At 39.7% G+C, this 16,527-nt stretch overlaps 1 protein-coding gene across 21 annotated transcripts in view; it reads right to left on the bottom strand.

The window, feature by feature from the left end:
• Positions 1 to 16,527, bottom strand: part of LOC126355848 (activating transcription factor 7-interacting protein 1) — a 280,695-nt gene that overhangs the window by 20,767 nt on the left and 243,401 nt on the right. For all 21 annotated transcript variants that reach the window (XM_050006328.1, XM_050006319.1, XM_050006324.1 and 18 more), the window contains 3 exons: positions 14,877 to 15,043; positions 12,738 to 12,839; positions 4,037 to 4,139 (listed from right to left, as the gene is read on the bottom strand). In XM_050006328.1, the coding sequence (XP_049862285.1) occupies positions 4,037 to 4,139; positions 12,738 to 12,839; positions 14,877 to 15,043 (372 nt within the window). The remainder of the gene's footprint in view (positions 1 to 4,036; positions 4,140 to 12,737; positions 12,840 to 14,876; positions 15,044 to 16,527) is intronic.

Here is a 16,527-nt window from a genome sequence, read left to right on the forward strand (position 1 = left end):
TCGGGACCTGCGAACTGCAGTAGAGCTTCTGTAAAGTTTGAAGGTAGGAGACGAGGTACTGGTAGAAGTAAAGCTGTGAGGATGGGGCGCGAGTCGTGCTTGGATAGCTCAGATGGTAGAACACTTGCCCACGAAAGGCAAAGGTCCCGAGTTCAAGTCTCAGTGTGGCGCAGTTTTAATTTGCCAGGAAGTTTCAGGAAATTTTTTTATTTGAATAAATTTATCTTGGTCTATGAAAACATTATTTAGCAATGTGCTGCTTTCCTGTGCCACCCGAGGTGTGCATTCTCCGTAAATGCAATTCACGCACTGCATGCTCTATTAAATGTGTGTGTCGTTAAATCACAAATATTCATTGTAAGTCCATTCATAATAATTAAATCATAATATGATACTTATTTCAGCCAATCTTTTGTTCTCTTTGAGCTGACAGTTAGTTTCTGCACTGCATAAGAGATGGTGCACCTGCATGGGCACTTCCTTGTGGTAGTTCTCGAAACATATAAGGAAGGCGCTGTAGTTGACTCGAGTTCCATTTGGCCATCACATGAAGGATGCATGAAACATGGGCAGATGCATAGGCAACGGGAAGACTGCATTCAGCACCTTTTCTCTTATGCTACCTCAAACTCCGGGTGCATTAATGATGGATGAACAGAACTCATCTAATTTGTCAGGATGATATTTTAGCCATCAGTTTCAGACAATGAGTAAATGTAATAGTGATGTCATAGAGCAGTAAGTGTTTTTATTAAACTTTCCACTAACAGCCATTCAGTGAAAAGTTGGAACTTGTTAAGAATGGTCAATCAACTCCATCTCAGCAATTTACAGACAGAGAACAAATCCCGATTACAACAACAAAATAATCTGGTTATGCAGCCATGTTTGATTCTCAGAAAAGACAAATCTCCTTGTAAAAGTAAATATCACGGTTATGCAGACCTTATTAATCTATACACTGCAGGAAAAATCAATCTCTATTCATGCCTGGATAACCCTGGGAACACTTGGTAAAAGTAGGATTGATTTACAATTAGATGAACAAAAACATACGAGCATTTTAAAATCACAATGAACCAATGAAACAGAACCAGGAAATGCTTAAGAGATTGACAGCAGCCATCCACTTTTCAAGACAATTAGAATTATACACTACTGGCCATTAAAGTTGCTACACCAACAAGAAATGCAGATGATAAACTGCTATTCATTGGACAAAATATATTATACTAGAACTGACATGTGATTACATTTTCACGCAGTTTGGATGCATAGATCCTGAGAAATCAGTACCCAGAACAACCAACTCTGGCCATAATAACGGCCTTGATACGCCTGGGCATTGAGTCAAACAGAGCTTGGATGGCGTGTACAGGTACAGCTGCCCATGCAGCTTCAACACGATACCACAGTTCATCAAGAGTAGTGACTGGCGTATTGTAATGAGCCAGATGCTCGGCCACCATTGACCAGACATATTCAATTGGTGAGAGATCTGGAGAATGTGCTGGCCACGGCAGTAGTCGAACATTTTCTTTACCCAGAAAGGCCCATACAGGACCTGCAACATGTGGTCATGCATTATCCTGCTGAAATTTAGGGTTTCGCAGGGATTGAATGAAGAGTAGAGGCAGGGTCGTAACACATCCGAAATGTAATGTCTACTGGTCGAAGTCAATGCGAACAAGAGGTGACAGACGTGTAACCAATGCCACCCCATACCATCACGCCGGGTGATATGACAGTATGGCGATGACGAATACATGCTTCAAATGTGCGTTCACCACGATGTCGCCAAACACAGATGCAACCATCACGATGCTGTAAACAGAACCTGGATTCATCCGAAAAAATGATGTTTTGCCATTGGTGCACCCAGATTCACCATTGAGTACACCATCGCAAGCGGTTCTGTCTGTGATGCAGTGTCAAGGGTAACCGCGGCCATGGTCTCCGAGCTGATAGTCCATGCTGCTGCGAAAGTCGTCGAACTGTTTGTGCAGATTATTGTTGTTCTGCAAACATCCCCATCTGTTGACTCAGGGATCGAGACATGGCTGCACCATCCGTTACAGCCATGCAGATAAGATGTCTGTCATCTCAACTGCTAGTGACACGAGGCCATTGGGATCCAGCACGACTTCCGTATTACCCTCCTGAACCTACCGATTCCGTATTCTGCTAACAGTCATTGGATCTTGATCAACCCGATCAGCAATGTCGTGATACGACAAACCGCAATCATGATAGGCTACAATCCGACCTTAATCGAAGTCGGAAACGTGATGGTACGCGCTTCTCCTCCTTACACGAGGCATCACAACGACGACTCACCAGGAAACACCGGTCAACTGCTGTTTGTGTATGAGAAATTGGTTGGAAACTTTCCTCATGTCAGCACGTTATAGGTGTCGCCACCAGCGCCTCCTTGTGTGAATGCTCTGAAAAGTTAATCATCTGCATATCACAGCATCTTCTTCCTGTTGGTTAAATTTCGCATCTGTAGCACGTCATCTTTGTGGTGTAGCAATTTTAATGGCCAGTAGTGTAACTTCAAGGATACTGGAAAAGTTGTGTTTCCAACAATCGAGGCAACTACTTTGGAAAAATCACCAAAATTGGGATGCACCTGCTATCAATAAAGCAAGGCGATTTCTTATTATGTTACGAGATTTTCAATTTAACTTCCTATAGAGTGTGTGTGTGTGTGTGTGTGTGTTTTTTTTAACTGGTTTCATGACACCTGCTGGCCACGGTGGTCTAGCGGTTCTAGGCGCTCAGTCCGCAACTGCGCGATTGCTACGGTCGCAGGTTCAAATGCTGCCTCGGGCATGGATGTGTGTGATGTGCGTAGGTTAGTTAGGTTTAAGTAGTTCTAAGTTCTAGGGGACTGATGACCACAGATGTTAAGTCCCATAGTGCTCAGAGCCATTTTTTTCATGACAGGTGTTACATTTAACAGTGTGCAGTCAAATTCTTTGGAACTAAATTTGCAGAAAGAAATTGAAGACTTGAGAGCTGTGCATGAGATACAATAGCTTTGACAATGGCTTTGATAAGGTACAGTGCAAGGCTGAAAGCAACCGGTATGTGACACTCCAAGGGAGAGAAAAACAGAAAATTGCACAGAAACATATGCAAAGGATGAGAGAGGATTTGTATTGAGGTATTAGATACTATAACTAAGCACTTAAATCTCAGACTTGATTCACTGCCTGACTAAGTTTATTGAAAGGAGCCATTTGAAAATTTAGGGAAAATATATGGGAAGTTGTTTCATATTGTTAGGTTGAAGTCTATAGTGCCGGCTATGTTCATGTCACATCTTGCAGCCATGTCTGTGAAAGAAATACTTCACACTAGAGTTCCAGAACTCTATAAATTCAGTGAACTGATATTAACCATACTGACTACACTATCATCAGTAGGACAATCATTTTTCTGCACTGAAAAGAATAAATACCTTTGCTGGGAATGCACAAGGGCAAAATCGTCTGTCTGTATTCTCCTTCATGTCCATAAACGAGGAGCTATTGGTGTATGTGAAAGTTTGAAACTCATTTTTCGATTACATTACTGAGGAGTTTTGCAAGAACTGCAGGGTGGAGTTCCAGTACAGTTAAAACCACAGTTGTGTGCAACTGGCAAGTTTCATGCTGCATGCCTTACCACCATTTTCAGGATACGCCACTGATGTAAATACTTAATAAACTCATTCTCCAAGGAGGAGGAAGGGAACAAGATTAGTGTTTAATGTCGCGTCGACAGCGAAGCCAGGAAGCCATTAAGGGCATAGCACAAACTCTGATTAGGGAAGGAAACCTGCGTGCCCTTTCAAAGGAACCATCCTGACATTTGCCTGAAGCAATTTAGGTAAATCATAAAAAACATACATGTGGATGACCAAACATGTGTTTGAACAGTCATCCTTCCACATGCAACTCCAGTATGCTGAGCACTGCGCCACCTCTCTCTATCATTCTCTAACAAAATTTTATGCACTGCACAAATAATATTGCAAAAGAAAACTTACCCACAAGTGGTGACACAGAAACAACTGCTCCATTTTTAACATAAACAGCAGGTGCTGGATTTTTTTGTCCATTGGTCACAGTTACTACAGCATTTGGAACAACCTGCAGACAAAAATTTAGTCCTTAGAAATCATATCCAGTTCAATTACTTCAAATACAATAACAAGCACAAATAATAATTTTTTTTTTTTAATTTAAGAACAGATAAACTAGAAATAAAATAACAAGTCTATAGTCTGTCTCTTTCTCGTGCTGAATTGCAAATTGTTTTAATAAGTAAATTGTCCAAGAGTATAAACAGTATTGGGTTTCAACCTGCCAAAGCATGAATAACTGAAGAACAGCATTGAAAAACCAGACCCAACACATTTTTAGAAACCCACTAGTCTCTCGACTCAAAAGTTTGGAGGATTTTTTACATTTCCTTACCAACATCTGCAAATCCTCCCCTTTCTACAACTTATAATCTAAAAGTTAAACACAAGGGAAAATTAGTTTTTAATATTCCATAAATAAGGAGGTCATCAAAGACTAATGGTGAAGGACTTGAAATGGCAATGTCCTTTTCAAAGGAACTATCCCAGCATTTGCCTTTAGCAGTACGTCATCCTGATCAGAAGCACAGCATCTCATCACTGACACTCTGCTACGTTTCCTTAAAGGTCCAATAACACAATTCACTATTTACTTGAGTCTTCTGGTTACAGTACAAATGTTCCTATGGCAGAAACTACACTTCTGCACACAGCATTTATTATGAGTTAACATTTTGTTAAGATTTTCAAGGAAGTACTTCACTCCAGTGAATCCAGTAACTAAGATCACAGGATGTGTCTCTCTGAAATTAGCTAAGTGATGAAATCCTAGTGCAACTTTTCAATATTTTAGGCCCATTGTAAACACACCACAGCCATACACAACAGTACTTTGGTGTGTGTGTGTGTGTGTGTGTGTGTGTGTGTGTGTGTGTGTGTGTGTGTGTGTGTAGGGGGGGGGGGGGGGGGGAGACTACAACAGAAGAAGAGGGTGAATAAGAAGAGTAATATGACGACAGAAATGATGCATTTGCAAAGAGAAAATAGCCCAGAGTGCCAAATGCTGTGCTAACACCAACAACTAAAAATGTCATTCCACACCATGCAACTACCTGAGATGGCAAATAAAACTCAGAAGTCACTTCAGGCAGGTGGTGTGTGTAAGGTTTTTATGTTTGTTCAATACCCTACATACAAAAACCTGTTTCACAGAAAAAGGCGTTTTCACAGTTCTATAGAAAACAGGAGAATAGACCGTGAACATAGGAACTTCAGAAGTAAGTTATGTATGTTGTCCCACACTGAGATCACTACAAAACAACAGTGGTGCATTGTCAGAAAAAAAGAGTACATATTCTGGGCATCCTTCAAATAGATCTGCTGCTGCACATGTAATAGCTTCATCACAGAGTAACAGCAACTGGAAACATAATCCAAAGTTGAAGTATGTGGCACAGTACAACTCCTGTGGGCAAAATATCTACATTGCAAATAGATTCACCTCAAAATTCTGGCAGTATATTCAATGTCATGACCAACTTGAATGCTGCGTAGGTTTGGTGAGTGGCAGAATATCACTGTGAAATGGGTGGGAACGATAATGGGTAGAAAATTCCTCCTTTAAGGATATGGTGAGAGGTAGTCGAAATCCTGGCAAAGAATGTGATTCAATTGCTCCAGTCCTGGATGGTACTGAGTCATGAGGAAAACGCCCCTTTGTGACTGGATAGAAAGAACACAGGATAGCTGCTTCTGTACAAGGTTGGGAGAGTAATTTCTGTCAGTGATGGCCTCAGTGAGAACCTTGTATATTTGGAGAGAGACTGCTCATCATTTCAAATGTGACAGCCACACATCGATAGGCTATGTGGATGGATGTCTCGGTATGGAATGAGTGGCAACTGTTAAAGTGATTGCTGGTGATTGGTAGGTATGATATGGACTGAAGTACTGATGTAGCTACCTTTGAAGTGTAAGCCAACATTGAGGAAGGTGGGTTGTTGGTTTGAGAAGAACCAGGTGATGCCAATGGGGGCAAGGTGGTGTGGTTCTGAAGGAATATAAATAGGGTTTCTTCACCCACAGTCCACATCACAAAGATGTCATCAACAAATTTGAACCATGCGAGGGACTTGGGATTCTGGGCGGTTAGGAAGGATTCCTCTTGATAACCCATGAGTAAGTTGGCATAGGATGGTGTCATGCAGGTCCCCACTGATGAAACACAGATTTGTTTGTAGGCGGTGCAGCCAAAAGCGAAGTAATTGTGGGTGATGATATAGTTGGTCATGGTGACCAGGGAGGTAGGTTTATCAAAAATGCATGGACTATCTTGGCACAATCCCACAGACACTAGGTGGAAATGAGGTCTGGCTGGGGAGCATGCCGAGATAATCCACGCATTTGCAATAAACACTGTGTCCAGATGGCGCAATGCTTAATGCAACTGCCTAGTAAGTGGAAGATCCCAGGTTCAAGTCCCAGTCAGGCACACATTTTCACTTGGCGCCACCAGTTCCGCACAAAGTGCCAATGCAGATGACATCTCCCTTTCCCTTTCCCCTCCCCCACCTTACATTTATATAACATGTATCGCAGCTGCAGATTCTGCTTCAGGTCTTTCTTGCAGGTGTGTCCATAAAAACAGATAGCATGCATTCATATAAAATCCGATACCATTCATGCTGCACTTCTTTCTACATGTTCTATATCTCCTGTTAGTCTGATTCAGTAGGCATCCCACACACTTGAGGAACAATCTAGGAAGGGTTGCCCGAGTGCTTCATAACAAATATCCAATATAAACTGACTGCACTTTCCTAGTTCCCTACCAGTGAAGCCAAGTCTGCCACCTGCTTTACCTACAATCTGGTCATAACATCTCATATCACTACAGATAGTTACATCCAGGTATTTGTATGAGCTGACCGATTCCACTTTTGACTCACCAATATTGTAGTCAAAGAGTACTATATTTTATCATTTTGTGAAGTGCACGATTTTACATTTCTTAACATTAAAGTTAGTTGTCAACCTTAAAAGACTTTATTGAATATTTCTTCACCCCCTCCCTCTCAAAGCTGTGTCTACATTTCCCTGGGGCACTCCCGACATTTCTTCATCTGGTGATGATGCTCAACCCAATATCACATGATGCATCCTCATTACCAAGAAACTGTCAACAGTTCAAAAATATCTTTTGACACTCATATAATTGTATTTCATTAATACTGAGTAACTTTTTTTTCACCCAATTGACTGCCTTGATCTGTAGCTTTCAGGAGATTACACGAAAAAGTGAGAGTTGAGTTGAGTTTCACGTGAACGATGTTTTGGGAATTCACACTGGCTGGCAGGGAGGTCATTCTGTTTGAACTCCGAGTATATCCCAAGATTCAACAGAAATCAAGTTAGTTTCATGTTCCTTTCAGTCTGTTTTTAAATTTTAATTTGCAGTCCTTCAGACATTTTATATCACTGGGCAAGTTATCAAAAATTTTAGTTTCAGCACTGTGCACCTCTTTCTGTACTAAAGAGAATCTTAATGTGGAGTAAATAATGTTATTTTCCCTGCTGGTACTGTAATTATGTACATCACTGTTCATTTTGAATTTTAGTGAATATTTTACAACAAGCTTCATGTCAGAATATATATAATGTGCTGCAGTAGTCAGTATGACCAACTCCTTAAATAGGCTTCTACACGATGGTTTCAGGTGAATCCACCACACATTATTTTTACCGTATTTCTTTGAGCAACGAAGACTTTCCTTCCTAAAGATTAGTTACCCCACAACATTATTCCGTACAAATTATTGAACTACAATATGTCAACTTGCTGATTTCTCTCCCACCAAGATTTGCAATGATGGGGCAAACGGGACCAAACTAAGTTGTTTTACGAGTTCCAGTAAGTGTTTTTTCCAATTTAGATTCTCATCAATACGTGCACTTAAGAATTTTGTAGTTTCCACCAGAGTTATTATTTCTTCACCATGTGCTACATTTATCATTGCTTTAGTGCACCTAGATGTGCAGAACTGAATGTTTTGCCTTTTTAAAATTGAAGATGGGACCATTCACAAAAAACCAATCAATGATACTTTTAAAAACACTGTTTACCATTCCTCCTGTTGGATGTCAATGATATTGGAAGGTAGCTTTGTATAACACTTCCACTAACCCTTTTGTAAATGGGTGAGCTGTGCTTTCTTCCAATAGAGGGCACAGTTTTTTGTTCAAAGGATCTGTGATATGTTATAGTCAAAAAAGGACTAACTGAGACACAATTGTTGCAAAGGATCACTTTGAGGAGTAGGTTTGGTAGAAGTCACAATGTTTGTATAGAATCTGATATGATTAACAGTGATCACTCTCTTGTCTGATAAATGTTTAACAAGTCAGTTCCAGTTGTACTGGACAGTCCACCCCCCCCCTCCCCCCTGCCCTCCCCACATTTTTTTTGCAGCATGCATATTATTATTTCTGGCAGCCAAGTATTGTAGTAGGGGGAGAAAGTTTGGGTAAGATCACTGGAATTGTGGTATAATGATATACAGAAAAATCTCCATGTAGGGGCTTTACCAGTTCTGCCAACTATTATGCTCTGAAGAAGTTCATATGTACTGCATATCATATATCACCATAAGTTGTCATGCTCACTGCTGAGCGTCATGACCCCATGAACCAATGGTGTCCATCTAGGACGGTTGCCAGCTTCTCTTAGTGCCTGAAAAGAGGTAGACCTGCAATGATCTTGATTTGATCTATCCATCTGCTCTCTGCTCTTCCTCTTGGTCTCATGCCCTTGATCTTTCCTTGCAAAATTATTTTCTCTAGACTTTCTCTGCCTCTTCTCACAATATGGCCAAAGAACTGGAGAACTTTTTCAGTGACTCGAAAAGAAAGGTATCTGGAGACATAATAATGGACACATTTGTTATTCTTTTGGTCCATTTTATGCATAGCATCCTACACCAGCACGAAAGTTCAAACACATCAATGTGTTGTTTGTCTCCGGCCTTGAGTGCCCATGTTTCGCAACCATAAAAGAAAAGAGAAAACACGAGTGTTTCAACTAGCCGGATCTTTGTGCTGTTTGTTACTGCTCTGCTCGATCTTGGTGAGCTGCTTCACAGCCACTCGCCCTAGCGTGATCTGTCTTCTTATCTCCACAACTTCCCATGCTGCAGATGGTTGACCCAAGATTGATGAAGGAATGCATGAATTCCAGTTCCTTTAATTGACCTGTGAGCTGCATCTGTTCTTCTCGATCAATAATGAGTTTGGACATGCTGAGGTTGATGTCTAATCCATATGGTAGACTAACGTCCATTATTCTTGTTAGTAGCTCAGCAAGTTCATCTTCGCTGTTGGCTAAAAGCACAGGGTCACCAGCAAAATGAAGGAAGTTGATAGTTATCCCACCGAATGAGATGCCTTTGGTCCAACCATCAAGAGCTTTCCTAATGACATGTTCTGCATAGATGTTGACCAGTTGTGGGGATATGACACAACCCTGTCTCACACCTTTTGATACTCTGAAGGAATATGATGTGCCAGCACTTCTCTTTAGATCTGTGAAGTGATTATTGTATAGACTTTTGATCGATTCTATCAAGTGAGGTGACACACCGAACTTGGCAAGCAACTGCCACAGCTTTTCCAAGTAAACACAGTCAAAGGCTTTCCTATAGTTAAGGAAGCAGATGAAAACAGGAACACCGAACTCATGCAATTTTTCTATTATTTTTCTGATGTTGAGGATATGCTTGCAAGTTCCTTTCTCTTCAACAAAACCCTGCTTGTTCTGTGGATATGAGAGGCTGAATGTACAGCTTCAGATGTGGGTTCAGGATGTGGAAAAAATTTTTACTTGTATGAGATATAAGGGCAATAGTCCGGTAGTTGGAGCAGTTCCTGATAGTCCCTCCCTTGTGTAAGGGGATGAGAGAGACTGACCAGTCATCCAGCCACTCCCCAGTTTCCCATATTCTTTTACATAAGGAATGCAGCACATCAATACCTTCCTGTCCCATTTCTTTGATCATTTCTCCAGATATACCATCCAAAATCCTGAAAACACAGAAACAATCAAGAAAAATCATTCGCAGTGAAAAACAACAGTATGATAAACGGTGACTGACGGAGATCGAATCGGACTTCGCGAAGAACAATACAAGAAACTTCTATAGAACGTTCAGAGAAAATATGACTAGATATGAACCACCCAACTTGTGCTTCAGAAGACCGGATGGAACACTAGAAACCAATACCAAAAACAATTGTGACATTCTGGCAAAGTACTTCGAAAAACTCCTCAACACGGACCCCGCAGTCAAGAATCGTGGAACACCAGCAGAAGACGGCATCATCATAGAAATGTGGAAGTTACAAGACCCAGAACTCACCAGACATCCACAGGATCTTGGAAGATATTTGGAAGACCATGAAAATTCCTGAAGACTATAAAACTGCCCTGATACACCCACTACACAAAAAAAGTGACAAGAGTGACCCAAACAACTACAGAGGAAAGTCCCTACTATCGGTCACAAACAAGATTCTCTCTAAAGCTTTACTAAACAGACTAGAATGCCAGACCGACCACTTGATTGGGGAATACCAAGCAAGCTTCCGTAAAGGGCGGTCTTGTGCGGAACAAATTTGGAACCCGAAAATAATTTTACAACACAAACAGAACCTGATCATTACCTTTGTCGACTTCAAAAAGGCGTACGACTCTATCGACCGGAAAACTCACTTCAAAATTCTAGCAGAATACAAAGTAGACAACAAAACACGGGCTATCATAGAGCAAACTTTGACCAACACGACCTCCAAAGTAAAGTTCTGTGGGGAACTATCAGAGTCCTTTGATATTCGCACATGTGTCTGACAAAGTAATGGCCTCTAACCTCTCCTTATTAATTTAGTGTTAAGAATGGGAAACATCACAACAGGGGATAACCTTAGGAAACCTGCAGATTGAATGGCTGGCTTTTGCAGACAATTTGGCGATTGTCACGAAAGGTATAAACTAAACAAAAGACGCTATTGAAAAGCTACACGAAATCTCTTCCAAAACTCGACTACAGATCTCTTATGAAAAGATACAGTTTATCAGCACGATGAAACTTCTCTGAACACAAAGAATGGCACGATTTACAAAAGGGCAAACTTCAAATACCTCGGTGAAACACTAAAAATGAGTGGACATAACAGAGCCTCAAACAAAGAAAGAAAAACTAAGCTGGACAAAGCAAACAAAGTAGTGTGGAATCATTACAAGAAGAAGCCTATCTCCTAAAATCCCAAGTTACGCCACTACGACATGGTGGTGCTCCCCGAAGCACTGTATGCAGCAGAGACCACACTAACACTGGGCATACACGTATCAGACAACTAGAAAAATAGAATGGAAATTACTTAGGAAAATATTTGTCACAACTAACAACAATGGAATATAGAGCAAGAAACCTACGGAGGAACTATACAAACATATGGACACAATCACAGAAAAGATTAGAAAACGCAGACTATAATTCTATGGACACCTATACAGAATGCCATCACACAGACTGACCAAACAGATCTTTGACTTGGTAGCCACTAGAAACAACAAATTGGTAGCAGAGGTAAAAACTGACCTGAACCAAGTCAACATAACAGCAGACACAATAAACGACAGAATAAAATTCAGAAACATCATTAAGAAAATTAAACTACATGAGATACACTGTGACAAAAGAACAGGCGTAAAATTGACCGAAGAACGCAAGCAAGATCACAGCCGGAAGATGAAAGAAATATGGGCAAACCAAAAAGGCAATCAAGATGAAGCCAAAAACATGAAGCCGACAAGAAGTGTGGACAGAGGACCAGAAAAAGAAACACAGCAAGCGAATGAGGGAAGTTTGGGCAGCAAGGAACTGGCCATGTAGTTTAGTCCAACTGTGCTCTTTAAGGGCAAAACACCATGGCACATCTGTCATGGGTGATGATCAAGTTTGATCTATTTCGATCTTAAACACATAACTTAGTAAAATTATGTGGCTAGAGTGAGGTGGTAATCATTAATGCTCTTCATTTAGTTATCCAACATCATGAAAACTGGATAAACCAAACACATTCATAATCCACATGAAAGAACTTTTCCAAGTGAAATTCACACACTTTGAATGCAAACATGTTATGTTAGACCCAAATATGACTTATGAATATAATTGAAATAAGAATACTCTTTAATTTGTCACTTATTCTATGAATTCACACTGAGTTTCGGAGGATGTATCTCCGTCACATGAATTCTGTTAAAAATTTAACATAAATATTGATTTTTTTTTGTTTATTATTTTATGGGTGATATGTAGCTCTTGGCTTTCAACGGTCAGAAGTTGATTTTCAGAATCGTATATGTACTGCATGCCTCACACTTCAAAATTCTTAATGAATTCACCTAATGAAGAAAGTTATGATATCCTGAAATGTGCCTCAGAAAAGCAAGTGACTTGATATATAAATAGCTGTTTGTGCTTCACATGCATTTCTTATCATCTACTGAACAGATACTGCTCTACAATAACCTAATTCCATAGAAAGTAAAGGAGTGGTGTGTGTGTGTGTGTGTGTGTGTGTGTGTGTGTGTGGGCGCGCGCGCACTGACCTGTGACGGGGAGCTTGCCAATAGAACAGGTCGCTGCTGCAGCTGATTTGTAGCTGGTACAAGGTATGTTAACCGAGGCACATTGGTGTTGGTTGTAACGCCCTAAAAAATTTCACATACATCTTTAAACATAAATAAAAAGAAAATATTTTGAGTATTAATCTAAAACTTAGCTAGTTTGTATCAGACGACCTACAGTCATTACAGATTTTTAGTAAATGAGTAATCACCACCTATCAGGAGAAAGAACTGGAAAAATGGAATTATAAATAAATATACCAGCAAAATTTTTTATTTACCAAACGTCAGCAGAAAGAAGCACATAGTGATATGTTCATCAACTTTCAAAATAGGAGATTCTATCAAACAAAACAGCAGATAGTGTTCAAGGAAACAAATGAAATCAAAGAACATACTGAGTAAAAAAAAAGTAGATATCAATGAGCTGAGTATCAGATTACAAATACAAGGGAGACACTTAAAATACAATTGCAAGCATCTCATATCTGGTTAAATATGTGCATCAATTCCACTGATCACAGAAATGATTTCTGTTTTTGTTTACATTAGACTGACAAATTACTTTCACTTAAAAGACAAAAATTACAGTGAAAGCATTCATCTGTAAATGTTTTTATTTATTTCACACCTTTCTGTCTCTCCTCCCCCCCCCCCCCCCCCCCACACACACACACACACACCATCCAACAGTTACATGTTCTACTGTTCTACGATGCAGAATGAATCAGATTTCTCAATGGGAAATATTGCTGCATACAGTAGTTTTTATTGAGTTGTGTTCAGTCCATCCCCCCCCCCCCCTATTTTTTCTTCTTTTCTTTTTACACAAGATTATTTATGTTTACTTGTAGACAGATGAGCAATGTCATCACACACAGAAATCTGCAAAAATTCTGAACCAGAAACATCGGATATATTTTCTTCCTGTCCTAATAAATTCCTCACATCATTACATTGATGTGGTTTATAGATTTTCCACTTCATGTGATTTAAAAACCAATCAGCCATTTGAAATATGACATTTTATACAGAATCAAAATTAGCTTCTGTTGTATTGAAGGCTTATATAAAATCTACTGCAGTGCAGATTTGTAGTTGGCAAAAGTTTGTTCCTTGTGAGGATGAGCAATGAAGATCAGCATTTTTTTCCAGCGTAAGATGCCCATACATCAGGGTTAGTGAAGAGACTTAGCTGTGTTATTTTGAGAAGAGACTTAGCTGTGTTATTTTGAGAATGTATTTCAGTCATCTGGATGAATAATAGCTAACTTCAGGAATCTTCAGCCTTCTAACTACAGGACAAACAGTGACCACAGGACAATTCAGCGCTGATTCTGAACACAGCTTTTGTTCTCTCTTGGTTTGGACACACTGATCCATTTCTGAGATCACTTTAGATTCATTGCCTGCAACACGCTTTTTTACAAAAAGACAAAATTCTTATCAATAATTAATGCACTTTAGGTAACTACTCGTTCTTTCACTTAACACTCGACAGACAAATATAAAGGTTGGTTGTTAATAGTTTACTTACACTGTAACAGGATCTCCCACTATGGACTGAAATACATGTGTAGTATATTACAGCTTCTGCTCATTTCAATTCCTCATATGCTGTAGGCTTCTTTACTACTAACTATGTGTGTTGGAAAGGTAAATACAGACTGGTATCTCGACTTAAAGAGGTCCAACATTAAACAAGCCGGCTTTTACACATGCAGTTATTTGAAGCCCATCTCTGCAGTGCCAGCATACAACTGTTGAAGTTTGGAACCATCCAGCTATGGAAGGCAGCTAGAGAATATGGACTTTCCTCCCCCTCCCCCTCCCCCCCCTGAAGTATATACTTTTGTGTCCAACTGCTATTGAAGGGCACAGAGAGAGATGAATATATCATTTGCTCAAGAAGAAAACCTAGGAATACTTACAATATATGACATTAAGCATGTCATATTTCAATAGCAAACCAGGTTTCATTTGAATTTTTGACATGGTGACAATTCTAACTCAATTTTGTAAGACAGTAACAGACTCCCATTTCTTGTTAACTTTGTGACAATTCTCATTCAATTTTACAAGACTATAATGTGTGATCAAGCTTCAGCAAATAGATATTACCGTAGCCAATATGTTTGCACCAGCAGCTACAGCAGTTGCAGTCACCGGTTGTGGAAGTAATCTGATGGAGCTTGTGGGTGTCATGGTTGTGGCCGCACCGACAGAGTTATTGGCTGGGACTGTATTTGTATTGACAGAGGTCATTACAGCTGTTGTCCTTGGTTGTGCTGCAATGAGAAGTTTTTTCCATGATTGTTTAAGGCTTCATAGGAAGATCATGAGTAAGTGGTACATATCTGCATATTAATACTGAAAGACACCTCAATGCATAAATAATTATAACAGAAAAGTGGATTATATTTATTTGGCAACAGAACAATCCCCACAGCAGGACAGTGTAAATGTGTCAGTTGCTTTACTTAATGCCAACAAATATACATGAAGCATTTTTTTAAAGCATGAATCTCATGAGTAGTACTTATCCACACAGAAAGTTAAAAAGTCAAAAATCAATGCAATAATTCTTCCTGTCTTCTATAAATATTCTGTGCATTCCCTGGCTATTTCTCGAAACTGGAATTGCACTTACTGACACAGAAAACGCATCACATAATAAATGATATGTAAATAACCGTTTAATCAAAGCGTAGCACTTTATCCTGTACTTTCTGACTGAATATGGTAGGGACTATAAAAATTCACATTTTGTAATAAATGCGAAATAATGCACATTCTACCTCAAAATTCAAAAATGGGAACTTACTTAAAAGACACTATTTCACAGTGAATTGTAACCATATGAACGATTTTATCACAATAGTCTGAAATACCTTTAATGTCTGCATATAAATATTGAAAATGATCTGGCACCATGCCAATTGTGGGCGGCTGAATCGTCTGTTTAAGACACACGCCAAATAGTGCAACATAGTAGTACTCAGCCGTGGGACCTAGCATTTTACAACAAAGAAATGCATATGTTTGCTTGTTAGCCAATGATCAAAAGATGGTTAATGCGAAAACTTTTAACATGGCAAATTATATGGCTAATGTATTTAACTGTGATCGCATCAAATACCACTAAAGGGAAGGCATGAACTATGTCATTAACAATACTCTGCTAAACTTAACAAGCAACTGCGCAGTAGACGTCCCCGAATGCCTTGTGTTGTGCGTTGTTCGTGGTTTTCTTTTCTTACTTTGAAAAAAGTGAAGCAACTAATCCTGGTCATCATGGATTTCGATTACCATCCTTACAATACCAGAAGAGATCAGCGATCCCTGTAACAATGTGTCAATCCTGCTGTAGGCTGCTCTCCTGCTAAATGGAGGCAAGGCCTGTTTCCCTACACCTCTCCTCTCCTCTCCCGTCTGGCAGTCAAACTTCTAGTACATTTACAGTCTGGGCTCTGTTACTATAGCCAATAGTGCCTGCATTCTATGCAATAGCGACTGGAAAACAAAATTCTACATTTTTCGACTGCGCTGAAATCCTTCCCCTAACCATAAAGTCGCATTACCGTTCATTCTGTTTTACTTCTATGTGAAATAGTGTCTGTTCAATTTATAGCGTTGTGAAGCACGGATCGCGCTGTTATGAAAGCCCATGACAGATCGAAATAGTCTGCAGATTTTGTAATCATCGAATTGGGTGGAAAAAGACAAATAATGTCCAGAAAAACCTTAATTTGGTGACATTTGGTTTACTGAT

Source organism: Schistocerca gregaria, chromosome 3, assembly GCF_023897955.1.
Source record: "Schistocerca gregaria isolate iqSchGreg1 chromosome 3, iqSchGreg1.2, whole genome shotgun sequence".
NCBI classification, from domain to species: domain Eukaryota; kingdom Metazoa; phylum Arthropoda; class Insecta; order Orthoptera; family Acrididae; genus Schistocerca; species Schistocerca gregaria.